Source organism: Sturnira hondurensis, unplaced genomic scaffold (genome assembly GCF_014824575.4).
Source record: "Sturnira hondurensis isolate 20B ecotype Veracruz unplaced genomic scaffold, ASM1482457v3 Scaffold0025325, whole genome shotgun sequence".
In the NCBI taxonomy this organism is placed as follows: Eukaryota; Metazoa; Chordata; class Mammalia; order Chiroptera; family Phyllostomidae; genus Sturnira; species Sturnira hondurensis.
Window position 1 is genome coordinate 149169 of NW_028097956.1, and position 26215 is coordinate 175383.

Consider the following 26215-nt stretch of genomic DNA (forward strand, 5'->3'; position numbering starts at 1 on the left):
CTGGGCTGGGCGCGGGGCGGGGCCCAGGTGTGCCCCAAGGCCGCTCCCATTCGCCCTGGGCGGCGGGCGGAGGGTCGGACTGCACCAGCTCCGCGCGGGGGGACGACCTTGTACAGCACACCGGCGGGGGGTTGAGACACCACAAATTCCCTCAGAACACCGGTCTGCTGCATTTTCGTCCGGGACGGAACAGTGTTCCCAGCGCCTCCATACTCCGGACCGCGGGGAACGGCGTCGTCCTCCGCTTCAGGCCTCTCTTCCTCTCCTCATCCCAGTGGTTCCCGCCAACAGGCGGGGCTGAAGAGTCCCGGAAGCCGGCTCAGTGCACTTCCGGGTCGAGGAGCGCACGGCGGCAGCAGCAGCAGGGCCTAGTCGTTGCTCTTGCTTGAGCGGCGACGAGCGCCTTGGAACCGCCGGCGGGGCACGAGGTTCCCGGGTACGTGCGGGGTCTCCGCCGGCCCGGGGTCCCCGTCGCGTCCCGCTCGCCCGGGCCACCTCCAGGCGTCGCGCGCTTTGTCTGTGGCCTGCCCGGCGGAGCGAGGCCTGCGCTGCGCTGGCTCCAGGCGGGCGCGCGGGCGGCGGCCGTAGGGACTCCGAGCCAGCGTGCGGAGGCCTCGTGCCGAGGCTGGGGAGGTCCCTCGGCCCGCGGGCGCGTTTCCGGAATGGCCGCCTTCCTGTTCCTGCTCCGGGGAGCTCACCCGCTTTTGCCGTGACACCCCGCCCCTCGCGCTGTTGCCTCCCCTGTGTGAGCGAGGTGTGACCTTTCGCTGAGTCGTTTCTAGCTCTCTGTGCACATTGCTTCGTCCGCGTTTGTACAGGCCCGTGTGGGTGAGGGGTGGATTTCTGGTCATTAAATCAGGTGGACTTACGGCAGCCTTGAGCTCAGAGGGGTTGAGTAGCTTGCCCTTGCCACGCAGCGACTGGTTCGTACAGCGGCCGAATGGTAGGTAACCTGCCTGGTGAGCCACAATGCGGCCAGTGGTCTCCGGGACAGAGCTTGAGGCTCAGGTGCCGTTTGACTTGGGATTTGGCACGCCTTCCCTCTCCCTGGACCTACCGCGAGAAGACTGAGTCAGGATAACAGTCGCTGGCCCCATCTGGCGCGCTCCCTGCACCTGCCCAGTGGCGGAGCCCTGGTGGGAGGGTCTGGCGTTTGCCCTCAGCAGACCTCCTGCCTGTCCCAGCTTTCTGATGTCTGCAGCCCTTTGGTTTCAGTCTTGCAGCCGCTGTGGCAGACAGTGAACCAAGTGGGCCGGCAGGCTGGCCCTGGGCCTGGCACGCTGCAGCCGCTGCACCAGAGCCGATTCCTTAGCAGTGGTTGGAATTGTGGGTGCTTTGGGTCCCTCAATTTGAAGAGAGGGAAAGTTCTTTCAGCTTTAATTAGTTCGCCCTTAGTTCCCCCAGATCTGGAGGCTGAGCAGGAGACCCCTAAGTGCCACCACCACCCCAAAGGCAGCCTGCAGGTGAGAGGGACTAGGTTCCAGGCAGAGTCGGGCTGCAAGTCTGCCTGCGCAGGTGTGGTGGAGCTGTGTGCTGGAGGGCGCCCTGACTGGTCTTTTCCTGGTGTTGGCACAGGCACTAGTTCTAAAAAGTACTTTCGGAGGCCGCCTGTGTGCTTTCTTGGGTGCTGCCGGGGCAGGCTGTTGTATGGTGGCCCAGGAAGGGCGTGCATCCTCAGTGCCTGGGCTCCCTCACCCTGGTTCAGGGAGGCGAGGACGACTTCGGTGATCCTCAGCAGCTGTGCTGAAGGGCTGCTCAGCCTGCAGACTTGGCCCCCAGGCGCAGGCACTCTGGGTTCAGCTACATTCCCAAGCTGGCATTTCTGGCAAACGTCCTGTGCCAGACCCCATCGTGGCCTTAGTGTCCTCTGAGGCAGGCCCTGCCACTGCCCCTTACAGGTGGTTGCTGGTCTCAGCGTAGCAGGGGACGAGCCAGGGGTATTTGTCCCTAACTTCGCCCTTGTGGATGGGAGCGCAGTCTTGGGGAGGACACTGCTGTTGCCCAGGCAGCCTCGGGACCTGCAATTCCTGGTGTCTGAAGCCTCCATGGCCCATGGCAGGCTTGCGTGTGCGTGCACACCCGCTGCGTTTCTGCAGAGAGGACACCGTGCTGCGTGCGGTAGGGGCAGGTGTCCCAGGGTTACGTTGTGTCCAGTGGGAGCAGTCCCAGCTGTGGCCGGAGAGTTACAGGACTTACCTGGGCGGTGCACCCGTTGCACCTCCAGGACAGCTGCCGTGCTCGTGGTTGGGCAGCGGCCCTGTCACGTCGGTGGGTTGTGCATCCCCAGCAGGAGTGTGGCCTGGGCATGGGTACAGGACGGGCAGGACCCTGCAGCGATGCTGAGGCGCAGAGCACTGGGGCCATGGACCCTAGGTCAAGTGGGGCTGGGTCTGGTTTCCTTCACTTGAGAGCACCGGGTTGGTGAGTTAGCAACCCCACAAAAGCCCCAATAAACTCACTGTTTCCGGGTACCAGTAACACTGGGGCATGGGTGAGGGGCACCAGTAAGAAAGGACCCTTACGAGGACCAGGCTTGGAGGCCCTGGTGCAGACAAATGAGGTCATTTGTCTAGGTCTTCCGCTGTCTGTGCAGTGGCCTTGCAGAATAGATAGGACAGGTGTCCCCAGTTGGAGATCAGAAACCCAGGACAGGGTGGGCATGACTGCTGGGAGGCAGAGCCTGACCTCTGCGCCCTGTGGCCTTGTGCTCTCCAGGGTGTTTTGGGGGTGGATGTTGCACACAGCCCCCCAGTGGGCATCAGGTGAGCGGAGGCCAGGGTGGCCAGCCTTGGTGGAGAGGGACCTCTCAGGAGAGTGCCCTGCTTGTCACCCAGGCCTTCCTGGTGACCTTTCCCTCTTGGAAGCCCTGCTTTGCCTCAGCTCCTGAAAAACCACTGCATTCTAATGAAACCTGCCAGCTCCAGGCTGAACCAGGTCTGTTATGAGTGCAGATCTGACTGGACATTGCCGAGTAGCTAAGATGCAGTCTTCCTTTGTGTGCAGAGCGTTGTGTGGCTTCGTGTGTGTCACCTGTCAGAGCTTGGCCTCCCTAGCCTACAGGTGGATGTGTGTCAGTCACCGGTGAGATGGGCTAGGAGTGACTGCCTTTCTTTCTGAGGGGCTCTGCAGTCTGGCAGCACGGGTGGTCACTCGCCTCTGGTCTCTTTCAGATTGAACCCCCATGTCCAGTGATGGACGACGACAGCCTAGACGAGCTTGCGGGCTGCAGCCCAGGGCCAGATGCACACCTGCCACTCAGTGCTGCTGCCCTGGCTGGCGGTACTGGTGAGTGTCCCCCGCCCCCACACAAGCCAAGTATGGGGGCTCAAGGCCCGCTGGCCCCACCAGGGTGCTGGCCCTGGGAGAGCTGGGTTCCGTAGATGGTGTCTGTATCTTTCAGTCTTCAAAACCCTTTTGCTTTTAAGTTGTAGAAGTGGTGCATTCTTTTGCTTTCTTGTTAATGGAAGCAACACAGATGTAATAGAGCAGAAGGCTCTGCTTCTCCTGTATGTGCGCTATTCCCCGGTCCCCTGCCCCCCGCCCGCCACCCGCCGCTCCCCCGAGGCTCCTCCCTCTGCCCACCTCCGGGCCTTGGTGCTGACTGCCCTGGCCTGGGTGTCTGCCTGTCTCATCCAGGAGAGAGCGGGGACGGTGACAGCGGGGACTCCGAGGAGGACGCAGGCAGTGAGCTCAGTGACAGCACTGACGCAGAGGACGAGGAGGGGGACCTGAACGACGGATCTGGTGAGAGTGCTGCCACGGGAGCAGCTGCCCAGTGTCCCTTCTTGCTGTTAGGGGACAACTGGTTCTAAAAAGTTCTCAGTGACATCGTTGTCCTCCTTGCACCAGCCAGCTGAGGGGCTGCAGGCAAAGCTGGTGTGAGGCTTCTTGGCAGAACAGGTCTCATGGGACTGTCCCCTGCAGCATGTAGTTGGCGACCATGGGGGGCGATGCCTCACTCTGTTGGAATACTTCCTTCTGGTTTGATGACACGATACACCAGGTCTGTTCTCTGGTGAGGACAGTGGGTTCAGTGGGCAGGAGCATAGAGCGGTGGGGGCAGGCCATTTCCGGGGAGAGGCAGCCCTGCGGGCCCGGGCCCTGGCAGGTCCACTCAGCGGCTCTGGCCGGTGCGCCCTCGTGCTCTGTTGCCCAGGACACCCGAGGGGGCAGACACGTGCAGGACACGCCTCTAGGAGGAATTCCCAGCCCGTCTCTGTTGGTTGATGTCTGCATGTGCCCTTGAACTTCAGTGTGGGTGCCGTGGCTGGAAAGGGTGATGGTGCCATGTGAGGGCCAGGCTGCTCAGCTCTGGGTGGGTCTGTGGTGCCTTCCAGCCACCCTGGCTGTGGCACAGCCTGCAAGGTCCCCGTCCAGCTCTGGTCACCTCCCTGAAGGAGGGCACGCTCGGCCCTCTGCCGCGAGATGGGAGTTGGGCTCTCACACATCCCTGCGGGGCCTGCTGCCGTCCGTCGTCACAGGCCCTCGGGCTCCTGTGGCTGTTGGCATTAGAATGTTCCAGGAAGGGAACCCCTCGCGTCTGGGACAGTGCTGATGAAGGAACGGGATTGGCACCGCGTCTGTCAGTGTGAGTTTGTGGCTGAGTATGTGGGTGACATGCTGTTCCAGTTAGGTTTGAGTTCTGAACAGGGGCACGAGACCCCGGCCTGAGGGTGCAGGTCAGGGACGTGGCTCTCGCACGTGCTTCCCGAGGCTGTGGGGGGCGGCAGGCCTCCCTGCCGCAGGTCTCGGGCGCAGGCGCTGGTGTGGATGTGTGTGAAGTGCTGCCCGTTCACTCCTCACGCAAATGTTTGAGGGCCTGTTCGATCCAGAGTCAGGGGCCGGAGGGAGGGTGGGAGCTCGTCTGGGGTCCTCGCTGATCCTGAGCCCCCCGCTGGCAGCACAGACAGTGGCATGATGGAGCCGTTGCGGTGCCAGGAGAGGGGTGAGTGGTGGTCGCAGGAAGGGGGAGAACTCGGGGTGGACCTGGGTGGAGAGGGAAGGTTCCCGAGACAGCCAGGCCTCAGCCGGGGTCTGAAGGGCGGGGGGGGGTAGGGGCTGGGGGCCGAGTGCTGTGGGGGGAGGGTTGGCCCAGAGCCATGCATGCAGGGGGGGAAGGTGCCCTGGCATGCAGAGGGTGAGGAGTGCCACGGGCAGGGGAGGCTCAGGGTCTGGAAGACTCTCCTGAGCACCCCGGGTTGCTCCAGGACCAGTCTCAGGCAGTCGGGTGCAGTCGGGTGCCAGAGGGCCAGTACTTGCCAGGCCCCCTACCCACGGGAACTCCTGCCCGGCCTGCTGCTTCTCCTGCCTGGTGTTAGTTGCGGAAATCACTTGTGCTGCACTGTGCTGAGCTTCCAGCGTTGGGCGTTGTTGTCGGTGGGGCTCTAACCACAGAAGAGGAGGTGGTAGGACCCCTCCCGGCCCCTCCCAGCCCTGCAGGTGTGTGCACGGGTGTCTGTGACTCGCGTCTGGTCTGCTTAGGGCGCAGCCCTTCCCATCAGCCTTGACCCCTGTCCCCAGTTCACTCCGTCTCCTTCTGGTGTGGGCGCTGTGCTCTGCTTGGAGACCCTGCCCTCATCTGCACTGGGGCTCCAGCCCACCAGCAGCTGCCAAGCCAGGCTGGCCCCTCGTCAGTGGGGGCCTGTGTGCTGCAGTACCTGAGAAAGGGGGTGGGGGGATAGGTGCTCAAGGCCTCGAGAACCCATGTGCACCTGCTCTTGGCCATCACTGCCAGCAAGGCTCAGAGTATTGCTCTGTGGTCCCAGGTGCTGCAGAGGGTCTGCTGGCCCTCAGGTGGCTGGGCCTCTGCCTTCCCTTCAGCTCTTGAGTGTGCAGAGCTCCATCGGAAGGGTCAGCGCCTCCGGCCTCCACCTGCTGCTGTCTCTCCGGCCATGAGTAAAGGAGAGAAGCTGAACAGAGCGACTTGTCGCCTTGCTTTCCACTTTTATCTTCCAGAATTTTGTGGACAACCCATTCTATTTGTTTTCTCTTGCCACGTAACAAATGGCTACAGATGTGGGAGCCAAGAGCAACTCACTGTCTTGGTCCAGGTGCGGGCAGCTGGTCCTCCGCTCAGTCTTACCCACGGACATCAAGGTGTCCTGGGGCTGTGGTTCCCACCTGAGGCCGAAGGCAGTCCCCCAGGGCTGTCGCCCTCCTGCTGTGGGGCTGCAGTCTTCTGGCTGGCAAGTGGGCAGGGATCGCCCTGAGCTCCCTAGGGCGGTGGGTCTCCAGCTGCCGTGCCTCAGGCCGTGAGCGGCACTGCTGGAGAGCCCGCCCGACAAGGCGGGGCCGCCTGGTAGCTTCTCTGCCACAGCACAGCAGGGCCCAGGCTGTGGCGCTGGGCTCTGGTCCCACCCGTGTTCCCAGGGACTGGACTGGCGCTTCTGGGACAGGTGTGTTCTCTCTCCGTGTGCACCTGTGTCTTTTGTTTAGAGGAGTTTGGGGAGGACGGAAAACAAAGTGACGGTGCCATGTTCAGCTGGAAGCATCTCCTGGTGCTTCTGCTGATGTGGCCCCAGCCTCAGAGCCTCTGGCTGCCGAGTTGTCTGGTTCTGCACCTGTGCTGTCTTCCTGTGGAGAAAGGAAGTAGGGACTGCGTTTGGAGGAGGAGTCAGGAGTGGGTGCCACTATTGGGGTCAGGGGCCGCTGGCCTGGCCAGTTAACCTGGTTGTGGGAGGTGTGGTCTGGCCCTGGCTGCCCTGCCCCTTGGGGTCTGCTTCTGCTCAAGGACGGGGTCTTTTGCTGCTGCGGCTGCTCATCCATTGCCGTGTGCCCTTAGCTTGGAAGCAGCTTTAGGTGAGGTGCCCTGTGAAAGTCAGGCTTGGTGGGGCTGCCGGACAGGGCTGTCCCTTGAGTGAGGAGTGTGGGGACTTGCTCTGCTGAGTGTGGCTGCTGCCACTGGCTCCACCGCTCAGCTCACGAGGTCACGTGTCCTCTTTCGAGGTTCAGAAGGCGCCACCACTGATGACGATGACGACGATGTGGAGATAGTGGCAGCAGCAAGCACCCAGGGGCCGCTGGAGGCCGGTGGCGAGTGGCATTCTGATGACGACTCTGAGAGCTGCCCGATTTGTCTCAACACATTCAGGGGCCAGGCTGTGGGGACGCCGGAGACTTGCTCCCACCACTTCTGCCTGGACTGCATCGTGGAGTGGTCGAAGGTGAGGTGGCCCTCTCTCTGAGGCTCCTTCTGCACAGCAGGGACAGCGAGCACCCGGGGCTGGCCTGCTGGGCCTGGCTGTGCTGCGGGCAGGAGTTGGGGCTGCAGGGCTGCACACTTTGGTCTCAGTCTGGGGCGTGTGTGGCGCAGAGAGCAGATGGCAGCGGTGCCCAGGACGACCTGCAGGGACGGGTGGGCCTGCAGCACATTGAGGGCACCTGCGAAAGACAGGCCTGTGTTTCACAGTGGACTCGGGAAGCGGTACCTCCCACATTCTAAAGTTCTTTTTCTGAAAAACTTGAAGATGTAGACACATACAATGAGAAGTCACATTGTCCCCCTCCCCCTGGTGACCACTGTCCTCAGGAACTGCCCCTCTGCCTTTCTCCTTTCTACCCCATCGTCACAGGCACAGAAGTCACGGAGCTGGGCGGCATCGTGGGAGCTGGCAGGGGCGGTGGGGCCTCAGTGCCCAGCTGTGCTCCCCGCATCCCCAGCAGCTTGGGAGTGTCCCTGTGCAGTTCATGTGTGGGGCCTGGGACGGAGGTGTCCCCCGTGGTGTCCATGTGGCCTTCGGGTACAGGCAGGCTGTGTCCTCAGGTGTTTCCTTGCCTCTGGCATGTGGCCCCGAGTGTGGCCCCGGGTCTGCAGCCCAGGTCAGGGTTGGCGCCGGGGGCTCTGCTCAGGCAACATCTTCCCTTGCCTGGAGGGGCAGGAGTGGGCCCCTGCCCCCCTAGGGCACACTCCCTGTGGGTGCTGCTGGGGCACTGGGTCCTTGGGGGCTGGCTGCCAGGTCAGCAAGGATTTAGTTGCTCAGAAGCGAGTCCAAAAAGACAGCCCGGGAGCTCTTCTGAGAGTTGGGAGCCGGTGAGGAAGGGCCACCTTCCGAGGGTCCCCGCAGAGGGTCCCCTGGGGGCCCAGGCTCCCCTCCCCTCCCAGGAGCGGCCTCCTCCCGGAATGGATGGCTCATCAGCTGAGGGGAAGACGCTTCTTGGAATGGGTGCGGGGACAGAAACTGGGCCGCAGGACATGGTGGGCCTGGAGACGTGGGTGCCACAGACAGTGGTACTTCAGGTTGCAGGGCGGGGGCTCTTCTGTAAGGCCGTGTGTGACAGATCGGGCAGCCTGCAGGGCGCGAGGGGCCTCCCGACCGGGAGTGAGAGGGCGCAGGCGAGGGAGGCCCTGCTCCCAAGGCTCAGGGACAGTCAAGGGAGAGGGCGACAAATGGACAGTGAGCCCGACAGACNGGCAGGGGCGGTGGGGCCTCAGTGCCCAGCTGTGCTCCCCGCATCCCCAGCAGCTTGGGAGTGTCCCTGTGCAGTTCATGTGTGGGGCCTGGGACGGAGGTGTCCCCCGTGGTGTCCATGTGGCCTTCGGGTACAGGCAGGCTGTGCCCTGCTCCCAAGGCTCAGGGACAGTCAAGGGAGAGGGCGACAAATGGACAGTGAGCCCGACAGACCTCGGGGGTCACGGGACACATGTCACAGGGCACCAGGAGGTGGCAGCATGGCACAGCTGCCCCGGCTCCCACGGAAGGAGAGCAGCCCTGGGGCTTCCCTGCTGCTGTGGGTTGACCGGTCCGCCTGCGGTGAGCACCCTGGGGCTGGGAGCAGGCGACGCCCCGTCACCCCCACGGGCGCCGGGCTGGGTCAGAGGTGCCCCGGTCCTGGGCGAAGGGCAGGGGCTCGGGTGGTGGCTGCTCGGGGTGTGTCCCAGACCCCACAGTGAAGTGAGTGCACTTGGTCGTGCACCCATGCCCAGGGAGGTGATTGAAAGCAAAGGGGTCCTGTGGGATGCGCTGAGACGCGACAAGTAGACATTTGCAGTGGAACTGAGGAGCGAAACCCTCGGAGTTCACTGAGAGGCGTCCGGCAGTCTTGTGGAGACCCTGGCAAAGGCTTTAAACAGGTGGAGGCCCTGGGGCCAGGCCCCTGCCAGCCCCTGGGGGTGCTGTGTGTGTGCCGCCAGGAAGCACTTCCTGTTTCTGCCTCACGGTGGCGCCGCACAGCTCAGCGCGGGGCCGGGCACGTGGGAAGCGTTCGGTTTCCAGCACACAGGCGTTTGATGGGTTCCGCTGCTCCCAGTGGGAGTGATGCACACAGCGCTGACGGGTTCCTCTGTCTCGCAGAATGCCAACTCCTGTCCAGTGGACCGAGCCCTGTTTAGCTGCATTTGCATTCGAGCCCAGTTTGGTGGAAAAGTCCTGAAGAAGGTGAGTGTGGTCACTGGGCAGGGCCCCCACTACCCCGTTCACTACACGGCCCGTGTTGTGGGGAGACATGCTTTCACAGCTGCTTCCCCGACACGAGTGAGTACCGCTCACATGCTGGCCAGGGGTCCACCAAACGGCACTTGCAGGTGTGCACGGGGAGCTGGGGGCTGGAGGTGCTTCCCTGCCCGCGGCTATGTGCTTGCGTTCTGGGGGGAGGCGGGGGGCATCGTGGGTGCTGTTGGGGGCAGTTTCCCGGGCCTCCTCTCCACACCCACGCACCGCCTCTGCACCCCAGAGCTGTTCCTGAGTCCCGGCAGCCATGGAGAGAGGGCAGCTCAAGGGCAGCCCAGGCCTGGGGAGGAGGCCGGTTCTCTGGGGACCAGGTTTTGGACTCCTGTCCTGCTTTTTGGAGGAGCCTCCACACATGTTCTGACGGCAGTGACAGGCATTAGCGAGACTGCTGGAGACGGGCCGGGGATAGGAGCCCTAGACCGGCGAGGCCATGCGTGTCTCAGAGCCACAGACCTGCTGTGGTTTTCAAGGAGCACACAGCTGCCAGGGCCCGACTGGGCCTCGTCACCAGCATATCACTGCCAGGCCTGAGTCCTCTTGGGGTGTTTGCAGGCCCGAGCTGCAGGCAGCAGCTTTGGTTCTGCTGATGCAGGCGTTCTGCCCTGCATCAAGGCCTGGGCCGAGGCTGCCTGGCTCTCTACCAGTGAAGTGTGTGGGGCAGGAGGTGCTGGGGTCGGAGTCCACGAGACTCCTGGTTGAGGTGGACGGGGCTGCATGGCAGCGCCGAGTGCAGGGTCCCCAGGTCCCTGTGGGGCCCCAGAGGGCAGACACAGGCGTGTCCCGGCGTGTCCCCTGGGCGTTGTGGACCACTGTGGGAAGCGTCCCTTGGCTGGGGCTCTGGTGCTGGGCGCGTGTGCCGTGTCCACAGACCTTGCAGGTGATGGGGCTACAGCTAAGGAACTGTGCCCCTGAGAACACCTGGGAGGGAGAAGGGTTCTCGGTGCACAGCTGTTACCGGTAGCATGTGGAGCCGTGTTTCTGTGTCTTTGGTTGCGTGACAGTTGTCCAGAGGTCAGCGCTGCTGCCTTCCTGTTCCCACAGTTGCCAGCGGGCGTGGGGCTGGGCTCCCTGCAGCCTTGGGCCCTGCCGTCCCCACGGCCTCCTCTGCGAGGGCCTCGTCCTGGTGGGTCAGTTTTTTTCTTCCCCGGGAATGACCTGGGGGTGGTCACCAATCACCTGTTAAAGTCACCCTACGCCTGTTAACCCCAAGCCTCTGGGCCAGTCTGCAGTCACGCCGAGGTCTTAGGAAGCTGATGGGGCTCAGCCGCAAGCAGTCTGGCCGCCTAGGCTCTGGGTTGGGCTCTGTATGCCATGTGGACAGCGTGCCTTCTGCCTGCAGATCCCGGTGGAGAATGCACGGGCCAGGGAGGAGGAGGAGGAGGACCCGACCTTCTGTGAGGTGTGTGGCCGCAGTGACCGGGAGGACCGCCTGCTCCTCTGTGACAGCTGCGATGCTGGGTAAGCGTGGGGCCTGCCAGCCACCCTGCACAGCCATCCTGGAGCCCGAGAGGCAGAGGTGCCCCGGGGCCCTGCCACACCGGAAGTGAGCAAGTGAGCTGCACCTCGTGGCCCCCGTGAGAGGCCACACACTTGTCCACTGGTGGGCAGCTGCCACCTGTGCCACGGGTTCTGTCTCGGTCGGCAGCCAACAGGCCCTCTTGTTGTCGCTGCTTGTCCCTCCACCTGTCTCCAGAAGTGGACTGAGGCCGTCCACAGAGGCGTGCATCCCGTGTCCACACACTGGAGAGGGCCAGGAGACCACGGCCTGGGGGGCTGGTGGGGTTCTGGGACAGCCCCTCACACTGCCGCAGGGTTCCCTGCACAGCTGGGGAACTTGTCTGCTGTGAGGTGCCTCTGAAAACTGTTGCTTTGGGGGCACAGACCCCGGCTCCTAGTGAAAGGATGCAAGGAGGCGGGTGGATCTAGAACTTTCTCTCGCGGCAGTTTTGGGGCTCGGGCTGTGAAGCAGGAGGCCATGCCCTGGGTGCCCCCGTCTGCCCCAGGGTGCCCTGCCTCAGGCTCCGCCCCCACCCTCTGGATGCCTTGCCCCGCCCCCNCCCCCCCCCCCCCCCCCCCGCCTTTCTCACGAGCTTAGCTTGGAGCTGGGTTCTGTGACAGTTCACCAAACCTGAGGATCTTTGCCTTTGGGGGTCCCTCAGCGCAGGCCGGCTCGCCGAGCACTGGGTGGTCTGTTGATGGAGTGTGAGCAGGCAGCTGAGTGATGGGGTGTCCTGGGGACAGGGGACCCAGGGGTGGCTTCGTGCTCCCAGAGGCTCACACATGTCCTTTCTCCGAAGGAGGGTCTGGGATCCCTGGACATGGCGTGTGCTGGCAGGAGAAGATGGGCCCGCGAGGCCCTGCACACCAGCCCTGTCTTTGCTGCTCCCCCCGCTCCCCACCTCTGCTGCTGCTGCCAACGGTGCCTTCCGGTGGCCTCTGTGGCCCCGGCGGCCCCGGCAGAGGTCATTAGAGCTTTTAGTCGAGAAGCCGAGGTCTGTCCCTGAGCTTCTGAATCCAGGCTGTAATTCTTCACTGTTCTTTCACACCGAGATCCGTTTTTTACCCTCGTGACTGCAACGGTAACGTCTGGGGATTTTTACACTTTCCTTACTTTTTCTCAGTACTTTAAAGTAAAAGCGTAAGTCGAGTGTGTTGGTTTTACTGTTACGTGTTTTCAGTGTTCGACAGACCAACCCTGCCAGTCTGCCCTGCCCACAGCCTGAGCTGTGGCTCCCAGGCTCCCAGACTCCCCCAGACATCAGCGAGTGGTCCGCAGAGGGCTCCCACAGTCACACCTTTAGCTTGGAGCTGGCACGTCCGGGGCTCATTCAAAAACAGAACCACAGGCCCCCTGTGGACACAGAGCACCAGCTTCTCTCACTGCCGCAGGGGACAAGGCACCAGTCAATTCTGAAGATTTTAAAGTTGAAAAGTTTATTCACCAGGGGACAGGACACCTCAGAACCTCTAGGACCATGTGGCAGGGTTTGTCCCCAAGGGGCGGGCAGGAGTTCTTTGTCTCGTGGGAGCGGTGGTCTCTGAGCTGGCAGGGCTGTGGGCCCTGTGCCCGCAGTGGACAGGGGGTGTGCTGCTGGGCGGTTGGGTCCCTGTCCCGGGCAGTGGTGGCCCCTGCGCTGGCCCCTGGCGCCTGGTCAGGAGAGCAGGGCCAAGCCCTACTGGGATCCTGGGACGGCTCCACCAGCTCACGTCGCCCCAGTCACCCCCAGACGTAGGCAGCATTCAGGTCTTGGGCGTGTCTGGGTGCCTGCTCTCTGGTGCCCCTGCTTTCGGCTGGGAGGCCAGGGCCCTTGTCTGATAGACCCTTTGCCCCACAGGTACCACATGGAGTGTCTGGACCCCCCTCTGCAGGAGGTGCCGGTGGATGAGTGGTTCTGTCCGGAATGTGCTGTCCCTGGAGCTGCCGCCCCTCCCACAGGTAGTCCTGCCGCCTTGGGCCACCCTGCTGCCCGGAGTGGGCCGGTTGGGGTCTCCGTGGGGTGGGGCAGGTCCTGGGTGGGGCGGGGTCCCGACTGCACAGCAGCCCAGGGCCTCTTTTCTCCCAAGACGCGGACTCTGTGACCGAGGAGGAGGTCTCCCTGCTCCTGGTGGACGTGGTGCCCACCCCCAGCCGGCTGCGGCCTCGCTCGGGGCGGACTCGGGCCATTGCTCGGACTCGGCAGAGCGAGCGCGTTCGCGCCGCTGTGGACCGGAACCGCATGTCCACGGCCCAGAACACCCAGGTGGGCTCCCCCGCCCCACCCGAGTCTGGGGGTCCACACGGGGCCTCAGGGCAAGCAGTCCCTTGCCGCCAGTGTCTGCCCACGGCACGTGCAACCAGGTTGGGGGAGGAGACGGGTCACTGGGCCTGGCACCCTGGCCACAAACGCCTCTGCCACCACCGGGTCCCAGAGCAGACTCCTGAAGTTCTTCCCGATGTCCTGTGCCCCCGCCCCCTGTGCCCTGTGTGGCTTGGCGTGCACAGTTGCCTGGCTTTGCGGCCTCCCCGCTGCGCCGCTCCGGAGCCCTGTTTGCTCCACGAGCCTACCTGGCCCTCCTCCCCCTGCACTGGCCCTGCCCCTGTGTCTTGCGGGGGTCTCCCTCTCGCCCAGACAGGTGCTGCTGGGCCCCTGTCCTTGGGAAGCCCCTATACTCGGTCTCTTAGAAGCAAGAGGGCGGGCGATGCCAGCTGAGGGGTCAGGCGGGGGCTCTGTGCGTGTCTGTCCCACAGGGGCACTGGCTGGGGCGGGTGTGTGGGCTCGAGCCTGGCAGCCCCCTGCCCACCAGTCCTACCCCTCCTGCTACGCAGCATGTCCCGCGGTACCTGGTGTCCCCTCTGCTGGACGAGACCATCGAAGCCGTGGCCTCTGGTCTGAGCACCGCCGTGTATCAGCGCCCCGTGACCCCGCGGGTCCCCACCAGACGCAGGAAGAAAGCCAGTAAGCCCGGGTGTGGGGGCTGTGGCCGTGCTGCCTGTGTGCCCTCCCCGGAGGGGCGGGAGCTTGGATGGGCTGAGCCCTGCTAGCCATTGCTTGGTGTTGTGGTCTTTCCAGTGGACAAAGCAGGACGTTGGTCCTGGGGCCACACCAACACCTGAGTTGCAGCTGGCACTGTGGGGCTCGCCCTCCTGCTGTTTGCAGCCTCGGCCTTTTCGGTGGGCTGGAGACCTCCCAGTCCTGACGCGGGCCACCCGCTAGCGCCCCCCAGTGGCCGGAGAGCAGTCTCCGGGTGAAACTCCGGCCGCTGCCCGCCCAGGCTGGCCCCTCCTCACCTGTGCGGAGGGGAAGGGGGGCTCTGGGGGGCACGTCCTTTGTTTTGTTTTGTCTGTTCACTTTGCCAGCGAAGCTGCTGCAGACGGGACTCGCGCCTGTGCACGGAGGCGGGCGGCGTGGGGGGGGGTTTGCTGCCGAGATGGCCTGTGAGCCCCGTTCCTGGCCGGGCGGCCCTCTCTGCTCTGCTCCCAGCCCTTCCTCCGGCCACATCCTTCTCGGCATTGTCTCTGTCTGCCACCGCCTTGCTTTATGTTCCTAAGAGAGGGAGTCTCTTTTTAATATATTTTATTGATTATGCCGTTACAGTTGTCCCATTCCCCCCTCCACCCTGCACACCCCCTTTTTTTAAAACCCACAATTACAACAACGGAGGGGTACTTGTGAAAACAAACACTAATTGTTTCGAACCCCAAGGTGGCAGCCACTCGGCGGTGGAGGTTCTACAAGGGTTGGAAATGTCTTACAATCTCATTTTATTTTATTTTTCTTAAGGTTTTATTCTTTTTTTTTTAATTTTTGAGCACCTACTATCTTCTGTATGTACGTACGTATTTATTTTTAGATAGAGGGGAAGGAAGACAGAAAGACAGGGAGAGAAACATCGATCAGTTGCCTCTCGCACACCCCCAAGCAGGGACCAGCCTGCAACCCAGGCGTGTGTCCTGACCAAGAATTGAACCGGTGACTTTTGGTTTGAGGGATGACACTCAACCCACTGAGCCACACCGGTCAGGGCTGTCACAGAATCTAAACAAGTTTATTTGGATAAACAGGGCCGGGTGTGAGTTGGGTTTCATTGGCTTGTGTGAGCTAGTTGCCGGGGTGGGGGTGAGGGTGCATCAGAGCTCCATCCATGGACACACTGGGATCGTGACGGGGACTGACCTGCTCCAGCCTCATGGCTCTCCGCTCCTCAGACCTGAGGGCCACCTCACTGCACGGCGGCTCCTCAGTGGGACCAGGACGGGTTCCGCACCTTTGTGAGCTCACAGGGTGGGGACAGCGTGGGCTCTGACATCGTGTGGGGCCAGCCCCACGCTCTTCCCCGGAGCCCCTGTGCGGGGGGTTCGGGCCCACAGACAGCTGGCCCATCCCCTGAGCCGGGCCGTGGCAATCCCCAGGTGGCTGGTGAGGACTGCACCCCGGCTGCATTTGCAGTCTAGGGTCAGGGTTAGGGTGTGTCTCTCTGGAAATGCACGTGAAGTCGCATGTTCTCCAGTCTCAGCAGAGTTCTCTGTGGACCCCTCAGTGGGCAGAACGGCGTCCCCTCAGAACCTCGTCCCTCACCACCGCGCTGGGCTGTCAGTGTTTGATTCTTCTAACTTGGTCTTCTTTCCGACTCAGTTACTCTGACGTCTGTGCCGGTTCTCAGGCGGGCACACACAGTGCAGTGGGCTCGAGTTGTACTGCCCTTGCTGTGTTTGGGCAGCGGGGTTTTTATCTGTGGCTTGTTTTTCCACTGAAGACCCCATGCCTGTACATGGTCGTCCTCAGGCCGGGTCCCGCAGAGTGTGGCCGCACCCTGGAGGGGACGCCGAGGGCACGCACAGTGGGGCACAGACCCTCGATGTCCTCTTCGTAGGGAGACGGAACAAAGTGAGGGGAAGGAGGTCCCGCCCGGCCACCAGAGGCAGGAGCTCCGGGACGAGGTCCAGGAGACGCCAGGGCCGCGTGAGGAAGAGAAAAGGGAAGAAGATAAAGGTGAGGCCAGTTTCCCCTGTAGCAGGGCAGCAGGTGGGGGGCCCTGCGGTGGCTCCTCTTCTGTGTGTTTTGCTGACGCACTAGACGCCCCTCCAGTACCTGGGGTGGGTCCGGGTGCCCTGACGGGCCATGCGGCAGTCCTGGAACCCAAGTCCTCACACCTGAGGGGGGCAGGGGCCAGGCCAGGCCCCTGACTTGTCCGGGGGCTTGCTGACTGTCCCCTGATGCAGGGGCCGCCGGGGCAGGTTGAGGGACAGCGCTGTCTCACCCCGACGGCGTCCCTGGGGGCCCAGTCCCCGGTCGTAGGGCCTGTAAGAGCCGCTCTCCCGTGTGTCTGGGTCACCGCTGTGCAGCCCCGGAGCGGACCTGGGCGTGTTGTGGCGTGTGAACGCAGATGCCACGTGTTCTCCTCACCTCTGTGTGGCTCTGCACTCGTGGTTGTGAACTCAGGCAGTGCAGCCTGGCGTGAAGAGGCATTTCAGTTTGAAACGGAAGGTTTGGGTGTCAGTCGAAGGCTGACACCCTCCAGAGTGGGGGCAGTGTGCGGGCTGCCTGCTGGGGCTCCCCAGGACCACTGTGCTGGGGGTGCTGCCTGTGGTGTCCGCTGCTCAGGTGGCAGTCACATTGGTCACCAAGTGGATGACCCATCTCTTCCATGTCTGGCAGCGTCCGCTCTGGGGGTGAAGCCAGTGGCACTGGCCCTGGTGGGCACGGCCGCAGTTTGCTCGCCACAGACCTCAGTTCCGCTGACGGCTTGTTTCCTGTGGTCAGGGTGAAGGCACAGCCCGTTGTCGCATTGCGCGGGCCCTGGGCCTCCGGGGGCCCACCCGCGGGGCCTGCATCCCATCCGTGTACAAGCCTGCGGACCCCTCCCTGGGGTTGATGCGTGCAGACATCGGGGTTGCCCCCCTCTCTCTGTTTGGAGATCCCTCTGAGCTGGACCCTGTTGACAGGTGACTGCCAGGGGACAGGTGCACCTGCAGAGTCAGAGGGCGCGCTGTCAGCTCCCTCCCTCCCTCAGGTGGGCGGTGGGCACGCCCCCCACTTGGGAGACGAGGAAGATGCTTCCCAGCCCAGCCCTTCCCAGGCGGGTGGTGTGTGTCGGGGTCACGTATGCTCATCCCCACGCAGAGGAGTGTGAGGCCGGCCTGGCCAGTACCGCTGGGCACTGTTGAACAAGGGCCCTTTGGGCACGGGTCTCCTGCTCCCTTTGGACCCCCCCCTGCAGCAGTGAGGAGCCATCTGCCAGCCCTGCTTCCCCGCTAAGCACCAAGAGGAGGGTTCTCTCCCGCTCAGCCCTGCGGTCCCACCAGCCCGTGGCCAGGCCTGTCTCCATGGGGCTCTCCAGGTGTGTTGGGGTCGGGCAGCGAGGGGTGCGGTTCTGGGTGGTGCCCTGCCCCCAAGACTCAAGCCTGCCCCCAAGTCCTCACCTCTGGGCTCCCTGGTGGGGGGCAACAGCGTGGGGGCGACCAGGCAGCCCCAGCCTGTGTGTGGAGCCCGCTGGCCAGCTACACTGGGCAGGCTGCTGTGCGCTGTTGGCCGGGTCTTTGGGGAAGAAGGGTCCCTGAAGCCACAAAGTCAGGAGGTGCCCACCTGCCCGTGCTGGCCTCTCGTGCCATTCGCTGATCACACCCCGCCCACCGTTTTCCCTGCGTGGGAGCTGCTGGGTGGGACTCCCCCTGTCCCGTATGGGGCTGGGGCATGGAGGCCACAGCAGCAGGGCCGTCTGTGCTGCAGGAGGAGCGTCCCTGCTGCGGTGCCCGAGCCTGAGGTGGACGAGGCACCTGTCCCAGACCTGCTGGGCAGCATCTTGTCCAGCCAGAGCCTGCTGATGATGGACGGCGCCGATGTCACCATCCACCGGGACGGCTCGCTCAGCGCCAGGCGCTCTGGTGAGGCGGCCTCCACGCCGGACGCCGGGGCACTTGCCCCGGAGACACGTGTGCGCTTTCCGCTTAGGAAATGTAGAGGAAGGGGCCACGTCCCGGGTCTTTTTCTCGGTTAGTTTTTCACCGTGCTCCGAGCAGAGGTGACAGGCACATGGTTTAGAGGGTGATGGAGCCTCAGGCCCCTTGGCCGCCTGTGGCCGCCTGTGTTCTCGGCCCTGGAGCCCCTTTACTCTGTTCGTGCAGGTTGGAGGGGGTAGCGGCCAGTCTGGCTATGGGACTGGGCATCCACTGATGGGTGGGGTGGGGGCGGGGGCGTACTCCCAACCCCCCCCCCGCCCCCCCGTGGGAGGGCTGGGCCCAGGCGAGAATACCACCCTGCACCTGCTGGTGGGGCCGTCTGCCCGCACAGCAGGCGGGTGGGACTGAAAACGCACCCTTAAAAACAAAGGCCCTTGGGTGGAGATTGAACAAGTCTTTGAACTCCTGAAGAGGGGCAGGGCCTGACAGCTGTCCACTTTCTGTCTCTCAGCACCCATCTCTTTTCCGAGGACCTCAGCTGGCGTGTCCCGAGAGGGAGAAGGCCCTGGGCCCAGGGATGGCCTGCAGCCCCCGGCACCAAGCCCAGGGTGCCTGGGAAGCCTGGGGTCGCACTGCCAAGGCAGGCCAGCCCCCTCCCCCGTTCCTGTGCTCACACCAGGAGCTGCAGTGAGACTGGACCCCTCGGAGACCCCGCGGTTGGGCCAGGCCCAGCACCTGTGGAACTCGAGCAGTCTGGGCCTGAAACGGCCCGACCACCGCCACGCAGGCGGCGGCAGTGGCAAGCACGCTGTGCCTCTTAGGTTCACATCTAAGATCTCAAACGGTGGCTATGACTTGCTGGCCAAGAGCACAGTGCCAGGACAGGCCCCAAAACCAGCTCCCAGGAGAGCAGACATCTCTGAGCTCCCCCGGATACCAAAGATAAGAAGGGACGGCGGTGGGCGGGCGGACTCGGCCCCAGCCCCCACGGGCGAGCAGCCTGTTGAGATCCCCAGCTCCTGCATCAGCAGGCTAACGGGCAGGGAGGGCCCTGGGCAGCCTGGCCTCGGCGCCCGGGCTGAGGGCGAGCCCCGTGGCAGGGGCTCCCAGGAGCCCAGTGTGCACTCTGGGGGCGGCGCCCAGTCCCCCACCCCACTGGGACCCTCCAGGGGCAAGGGCAGCAGCTCCACCTTCGAGAGCTTCAGGATCAACATTCCGGGGAACACGGCACATGCCGGCAGACTCGCCCACCCCGGCTTCTGCCACACGTTCCGGCCTGTTGAGAACAAGGTGCAGCGGAAGGAGAACCCCTCGCCCCTCTTCTCCCTCAGGAAGACAAAGCAGCTCAAGAGTGAGATCTACGACCCCTTCAACCCCACAGGCTCTGACTCCAGCTCCGCAGGCAGCAGCCCCGAGCACCGGGGCTCCGGCCTCCGGCCCTCGGAGATCACCCGCACCATCTCCGTCGGCAGCCCCAGGACTCCGCCCTCGCAGACCGTGCGCTGCGTCACCTCCTACACAGTGGAGACCGCCTTTGGGATGGAGCCCGAGCCCTCCTGGGGGCCTTCGGCCAGCGCACGCAAGCTCCGGGGTGAGGGGCCTACTGAGGAGCTGGGCGAAGAGGAGGAGGGGTCTGCCGGGGGCCCGGGCTCAGCCCCCCGGGCTCAGAGACCATCCCCATACCGGCTGGAGCCCTGGGAGGACGAGGACCAGCCGTCCCGCAGCACCTTCTTTGGCTCTGAAGAGCGGATGGTGACTTGCGTGACCGTGACAGAGCCGGCTGCCCCACCGCCACTGACCACCCACAGGGTCGTGGAGCTGCGGTCCCGCTCCCGCTCCACTTCCAGCTCCCGTGGCGGGAAGAAGGACGAGAGGAAGCAGGTTGCCGCCCTGGAGCACAGGAGGACCCGCTCAGGCTCTGGGGACGGGAGCTCCAGGTCCGTGTCACCACTGGTGGGCGAGGACCACCCCAAGAAGCACCGGCCCAAGGTCAGGGCTCGGAGGTCTTCCAGCGACCGTTCCAGCAGCCTCGAGCGAGCCAGGCGGAAGAAGGTCAAGGACAAGAGCAGGGAGAGGAAGCGGGACTCCTGGGGCCGCGGCCGGCGGAGATCCAGGTCCCGTTCTGGCAGCCCCGGCAGCTCCTCCCACGAACACCGTGAGAGTCGGAGGAAGAAGAAGCGGCGGTCAGGGTCTAGGTCTCAGGGGAGGGGGTGCTCTTCCCCCAGCAGCCTAGAGAGGGCCTGGAGGCTCCACCCCCCCAGGGGAAGGAGCCGTGAGAGGCCCCGACACGCACGGGGCTCCCGGGAGAGGAGGAGGCACAGGTCTAGGTCCCCCAGGTCCCCCAGCACGGAGCACAGGTCCCGGGAGCATCGGCAGCCGCGTTCCCGAGAGAAGAGGCCTTGGCCCCACTCCCCGGAGAGGAAGTTGCCTGCGAAGGAGGCTTCACCGCCCCCGCCCCAGGAGCTGGGGCTAGGCCGGGAGCACCCAGCCAGGCTGCCAAGGGAGGGGGCCTGGCCAGAAGGGGCCGAGGCCCCCCAGCCCCCCTCACAGGCCCCCCTGGTCCCAGAGGTGCCGGCTGAGTGTCCGCCCGAGGACCTGGACTATGGGGACTCTGTGGAGGCGGGACACGTCTTCGAAGACTTCTCGAGTGAAGGTGTTCTCTCGCAGCTGGACGACATGAGCTCCCCGCCTTCCCCAGAGAGCACCGACTCCTCCCCGGAGCGGGGCGCCCTGCCCTGCCTCAGCCTGCCCACCCCTGGCCCGCAGCCGGGCGCCAGTCTGGCGGGGGCTGAACTCAGGAGGGAGGTGCCGCCAGTCTGCAGTGAAGATACTGCGCAGCCCCCACCCTGGGCAGAGGGTCCCCAGGAGAAGGCCTCCTTTCGGCAGGACCAGGCCATGGCCGTGACACCTGGCTCCCTGGGAGGCCAGGCCACAGGCGGGGCGCTGGTGGGGCAGGAGGAAGGCCCCTGTCAGATGGCTGTGCTGCGGACTAAAGCCCCAGTGAAGAGGGTCACCTGGAACCTGCAGGGGGCAGCAGGCAGCACCCTGGCCGAGGACAGAGGCCTGCGTGAGTGGGGTGCCCCCACAGCCTGTCGGGTGGCCTGGGACCTCCCTGGGAGCTTGTTTGGTCGCACTGGCCTTGCAGGCCCTGGTCAGGGGCGGCTGTGGCCCAACCTGTGGTCCTTGCTGCATGTTTCTCTGGAACTTTCTGGCCAGGAAGTGGCCTTCCCCAGTGCCGTGGCCGCAGGCACTCACCTACCCTGTGTTGCCCGCAGGGCTGGCCCTTCACAGGCCCCAGCAGCCCCAGGAAGAGTCCTGGGGACCTGAAGATGGGGGCCTTGTGGTGGACACCCGGCAGGCAGCCTTCCCTGAGCTGCCTCCTGGCCACAGGCTTCCGGAGCCTGCCTTCCCCGACGCTGACCTGTCTCAGGTGGGTGCGGGCTGGAGGGAGTGACCTTGCCCTCGGGCCGTGCGGGCTGGCAGCCTCCCAGCACCAGCCCTTCCCGCCGAGGCTCTTCATGGTGCACAAGGGGGTATGGGGGGCGCCACCAGCGTGGAGCCGCACCCAGCGGGCTGTGTCTGTGCCCAGGTTTATAGCCCCAACCTGCTTCCCGCCCTGGCTCTGCCAGCAAGTGTTCTGCCCTACGCACCAGCCAGCCAGCCTGCGGTCCAGTTCACCCTGCAGGGCAGCCTTCCCCCGGCTGGCTGTGGGGTGGCCCCAAGCCCGGCCCCAGTGCTAGTGCCCATCGGCCTGACCACAGCCTCAGAGCCGGCTGGGCACACCACTGACACCAACAACTCAGAGGAGAGGTCAGCCACTCCCCGGCCAGCCACAGAGAAGGCCAAGAATGAAGAGGTGAGTTCTGCCCCTCCTTCCTCCAGGGTGGCCCAGGCAGGACAGTGGGAAGCACTGTGTCACCAAAGAGCCCTCTAGGCCTCTGTGTGCATGCCGCTCACATGTGTGTCCTCACCCCTAGTACATGAAGAAGCTGCACATGCAAGAGCGGGCAGTGGAGGAGGTGAAGCTGGCCATCAAGCCCTTCTACCAGAAGAGGGAGGTGACCAAAGATGAGTATAAGGACATCCTCCGGAAGGCCGTTCAGAAGGTGGGTGGCTGGTAGGGCCGTGCCATCCCACTGAGGCAGACCGCCAGGGGGTTGGAGCAGGGGGGGGGACGACGGATAGTGCCCTGGTTACTTGTGAACGAGGCTGCTGCAGAGGACAGCGGCACTCTGAGGTGTCTGGCCATCTTGGTGGGACCCTCGGTGGCCCTAAAGTGCCTCTGAGTAATTGTGCCTCCCCTCACCCCAGATCTGCCACAGCAAGAGCGGGGAGATTAACCCCGTGAAGGTGGGAAACTTGGTGAAGGCCTATGTGGGCAAGTACAGGCACATGCGGAGGCGCCGGAGGCCGGAGGCCGGCGAGGACCCTGCGGCCCAGGGCGCCGAGAGCTGAGGCCACACCATCCGCGGCGCCCTAGGGGCTGCCGTCCGGGTCCCCAGAAGTGCTGTTGGGAGTGGCAAAAGCAGAAGACTCTGGGGACACCAGCACTGTGTTCAGGGTTCCTGTGGCCACATGTGGTCTGTGCACCTGTCCTGTTCAACTTAAATTGGACTTTTTTATGTATATTATAGATACACTGTTTCATTGTGTTCTAATTTATCAAAAACAAATTATCTTCAGAAACTTGTCAGCTGGTTTAGTGCCTGAACAGTGCGCCCTTTGCCAAAGTGGGGACCTTGACGGGCAGAAGGGCTGCCTGTGTCTCACTTAGGTGACCCCACTATCTTTGCTGGTGATGGCCTGTCAGCTACAGCTGCAGTGTCTGGTCGGTGCTGCCACCTCCAGCAGGCAGAGCACCGTGCGCAGGTTCTGAAGGCCAGGGACACCAGCCACTGGGGAGGCCCCAGGTGCCCCAGCACGGCCAGTCTCTCCCGTAGTTCTGAAGTGTGTGGCCTGAGTCTCTTCGTTGTGAAGATAACCCTGCCCCGAGCTCCCCCAGAACAGGAGGCCAGCACCAATTCGTGGTCCTTTTTATTACACTGGGGGGGCTGCCCTAGGCCGCCTGCTCCACCTCCATCAGGAAGTGCTCCAGGTCCTCAAACAGACTGTTGAAACTGGACAGGCAGAGATCGAGGCTGCTGCTGTCCAGGGAGGATGCACCTTCGCGCTGGGCGCCCTCCAGGTGCATGCGGCACAGCCAGGGCTCCAGCGGGGGGGGGGGGGGGGGCACAGTGAGCCGGGGCGGACTAGGGCAGCTGGCCTCCCCTGCCTGGGGCCTGCACCTCACCTTCACCAGGACCAGGCTCCTCTCCTTGGGCCTCCCGGCCGACAGGTCCTGTCCAAAGCCCAGGTAGATGGTGTAGTGTGGGGATCCCTGGCGCCGGCGAGCCCGGAACTCCACCAGCTCTGCAGGATGTGGCTCTGGTGAGGGGCGGGGCGGGGCGGTGTGGGGAGGACATCAACCCCAGGATGGCGCATCACTGACCTCTGAAGAAGGTGCCAAAGTCGAAGATGAGGGTGTCGCAGTTCCTCTGCAGCAGGCGGGCGGGGCTAGAGGGGCTGTCTGAGCCCAGGGGGCTGCCCACCTCCCAGTAGACCTTGCACTTGCCCCCACGCCGGGCCCACAGCTCAGACCCCCGAAGGTCGAGCTGCAGGCCCGGGGCCACGTGCTGCAGCAGCTTCTCCGTGTACTGCAGCTGCTTCTGGTCCGGGAGCTCCGCTGGGCTGGGGAAGGCCACCAGCTGTGGCGCCAGGGCCTGAGCCACGGGGTCCGGTGGCCCGTACAGGAGCACGCAGCTTGGGCGCCCGACCACCTGCTGCAGCACTGTCCGGCCCTTGTACAGGATGGTCACGTGCAGGGCCCCCGAGCCAGGCTCTGTGTGGGGCTGCAGTGCTGAGCAGGGGGCCCCCCCCATCTGGGTGCAGGCGCTCAGGGTGGGTTCGGTGCACGGCTCCACCTCCAGAGGGAGCTGCCAGGTCTCTGGGGCTGTGGTGGGAGGAAGGCCTGAGCTGGCACCTGGCTTCCCAACCCCTCCCCCTCCACATACGCATCCCCGGCTCCTCTCACCTGTCATCTGGGCCTGGAGCTGTGACCTGGGGCTACGGGCCCCCTCCACAGCCCATGGAAAGTACATCTCAGTGGGGAGCTCTGGACCTAGGCACAAGGACCAGGATCACTGCACTGTCTCAGCCTGGCCAGCACCCGCCCTTCTTCCCTTCCCCTCGCACAGACCCCTCCAGGGCAGAGCACCCCTGTCTGACACAGCCCCTCACCAGAAGCCTCTGGAGGGCCCGGGTCTACCCGCCGCACAGCTTCCATCAGCTGGTCCTCCAGGCAGCTCTGCTGGAGGGCCTGAAGCAGGAGGTCCTCCGAGTGGTCCGCTGGGCCCGGGAGAGGGCACGGGGTGCAGGGCAGGGGGCTTAGGCTGGCTGGTCTGGGCCCCAGACTCTCCGTGGCACCTCCTGCCAGGCTCCGCCCAGGCAACCCATCCTGCAGGGGGGTAGTGCCAGCATAAGCAGCCCGCAGCCCAGCGAGGGGGCAGCGCCCTCCCAGGAGCGGGGAGGGCAGGGCAGCCTTACCCTCCTGGGTGGGGTGTCTTCAAGGTCCTTGTCCTCCCCCTGGTTGGTGCCTGGACCCTCTGAGGGAGAAGTGGGGTGGGGGCAGCGAGGGAACCTGAGACACCAAAGCTGACCCATGTCCCCTCCCCCAGTCCCAACAGGCCCCATCAGCTCCCTCCCCAGCATGCCCCTCCCACCTGGTACCATCCTTTCCTGCATCAGTGTCTAGAACCACGGAGCCCAGTAGGTTCCCCTGGAAGGCACAACGCCCCAGCACTCCACACGGCGCCGCCCTCTGCCCTGACCTTCAGCTTCCCCGCTGCTCACCTCTTAGGCCCTGGGCAGATCGGAGAGCAAACACCTTGTGCGGGTCGGTGGGGTCTCCTGAGTTGTCTTGCAGCATCACGAAACGCTTCGTGCTGTCCAGGGCACAGCGGAAGTTGGTCTTCCAGCTGGCCCGGAGCAAGCCCTCAGCAGCAGCTGGAGGGTCTCCTGCGCCTCTGCTGGGCGGCCACCTGCCACGGGCCACGGCCCAGGCCTGGGGAGGGAAACGGAGGGTGTGGGCCTGGGGGCACGGGCCCAGCCGACCCTCCCATCCTGGGCTGGGTGGGGTCCCACCTTGAAGATACGGGAATCTGCCTCGCCCAGGTCCTTGCGGGCGAAGTGCTTCCAGGGTACGCGGAAGAACGTGCGGGCCGCGTCCAGCCACCGCAGCCCCTCATAGCGGCCGCTGCTGACCTCACCAAGAAGCCAGTCTGCGAAGAGCACCCGCGGGGCCCCCCTGCGGATGGAGCAGCCAGTGGGTCGGGGCACCGGGCACACTGGGCTGGCCCGGCGCGGGCAGGCAGCCCGCTCTCACCTCTTGGGGTCCGCAGCCATGGTAGTCAGCTGGTCCCACCGGCGGGGCGGGGGTAGCTCTGGGGCCGCCACAGAAGCGCAGCCAGGTGTCACAGGGTGGCCCAGTCGTTACAGGCGTTGGGGTCACAGATGCGGGTCGAGGGCTTACAGCCACGACGTTGCCCAGGTGTGGATTTCTCGGCAAAGGTGGCGATGGGTGTGAGTACAGATGTGGCTGGGCGCACACGTGAAGTCACAGATGTTGAGCCAGAGTCCTGACCTGGGGGATGCGCAGGTCGGGCCCTGCAGACAGGATGGGAAGCCACTGGAGGGCCTGGCACCGGGAAAGTGAAACCGCGAAGCCGCGAATCGCGGGAAAACGAAACCTAACCCTCCACCCCACGCGAGGCTAGCGCGTCCCCGTCCCAACCACCCACCACCCCCCGCCCGTGCCAGCGACCCTCGCCGCCTCCGCCTTGAACCAGGAGCTGCCTCTCTGGCTCCGCGTGGGCAGGGATCGTGCGTACCTGGGACCGGAGCCGCCGGCGCGGGAAGTTTGGCTTCGCAGAGAAGCCGGGAGCCGGCGTTTTTATGCTGGGACGACCAGGGGGCGGGGCGGGGGCGGGGCGCTGCGGAGCCGAAGTGGAGCCGAGGGTGTCAGGTGCTGCTGAGGGGGTCACGTGTTGCGGCGGTCTGTGCCGGGCGGGATGCGGGGTGCGCGTGGTGTGAGCCCCGGGGCGTGTCCAGGCTCTCCGGTGAGGGCGCGCACGCCGGCTGCGGTCAGTGGCGTGGGCCTCGCGGAGGGGCGGCAGGTGTGCCTGGTCCCGCCGGCCCCCCACCGCCCATGGTCTGATCCCTGCTCCTGACTCCCGTCACACTGGGCGGCGTCCCACCCCTCTCCGCAGGCCACCGTCCGGGCGCCTAGGTGTTTCCTGCCCTCACTGGCCCCCACAGGGACGCAGGCTGTGCCCCCGGAAGGTCCCGGCGCCGTGCA

At 64.6% G+C, this 26215-nt stretch overlaps 2 protein-coding genes across 6 annotated transcripts; one reads left to right on the forward strand and one right to left on the reverse strand.

The window, feature by feature from the left end:
* Positions 1-324: 324 nt before the first annotated feature.
* On the forward strand, positions 325-22512 carry PHRF1 (PHD and ring finger domains 1). Of its 2 annotated transcripts, XM_037039222.1 has the most exons (18): positions 325-436; positions 3171-3285; positions 3637-3744; positions 6946-7163; positions 9291-9374; positions 10786-10904; positions 12782-12882; positions 13011-13186; positions 13753-13882; positions 15798-15916; positions 16688-16869; positions 17145-17264; positions 17654-17808; positions 18335-20890; positions 21099-21253; positions 21413-21679; positions 21801-21929; positions 22135-22512. In XM_037039222.1, exons 2-18 carry the CDS (start codon positions 3192-3194, stop codon positions 22276-22278), a joined length of 4857 nt encoding a protein of 1618 aa, XP_036895117.1. In that variant the 5' UTR covers positions 325-436; positions 3171-3191; the 3' UTR covers positions 22279-22512. The 2 variants fall into 2 exon arrangements, with proteins under 2 accessions (XP_036895117.1, XP_036895116.1); XM_037039221.1 differs by lacking the exon at positions 325-436 and having other exon boundaries at positions 6952-7163.
* A 328-nt stretch (positions 22513-22840) lies between these two features.
* On the reverse strand, positions 22841-25840 carry IRF7 (interferon regulatory factor 7). 4 transcript variants are annotated; one of them, XM_037039234.1, is made up of 10 exons: positions 25749-25840; positions 25244-25524; positions 25003-25165; positions 24712-24922; positions 24406-24461; positions 24100-24316; positions 23894-23980; positions 23312-23830; positions 23115-23232; positions 22841-23036 (listed from the first exon to the last, which is right to left on the reverse strand). In XM_037039234.1, the coding sequence occupies exons 2-10, from the start codon at positions 25261-25263 to the stop codon at positions 22880-22882; spliced, it is 1548 nt and encodes a 515-aa protein (XP_036895129.1). In that variant the 5' UTR covers positions 25264-25524; positions 25749-25840; the 3' UTR covers positions 22841-22879. The 4 variants fall into 4 exon arrangements, with proteins under 4 accessions (XP_036895129.1, XP_036895128.1, XP_036895130.1 ...); XM_037039233.1 differs by having other exon boundaries at positions 24406-24464; XM_037039235.1 differs by having other exon boundaries at positions 23312-23817; positions 23893-23980; positions 24406-24464.
* Positions 25841-26215: the final 375 nt, after the last annotated feature.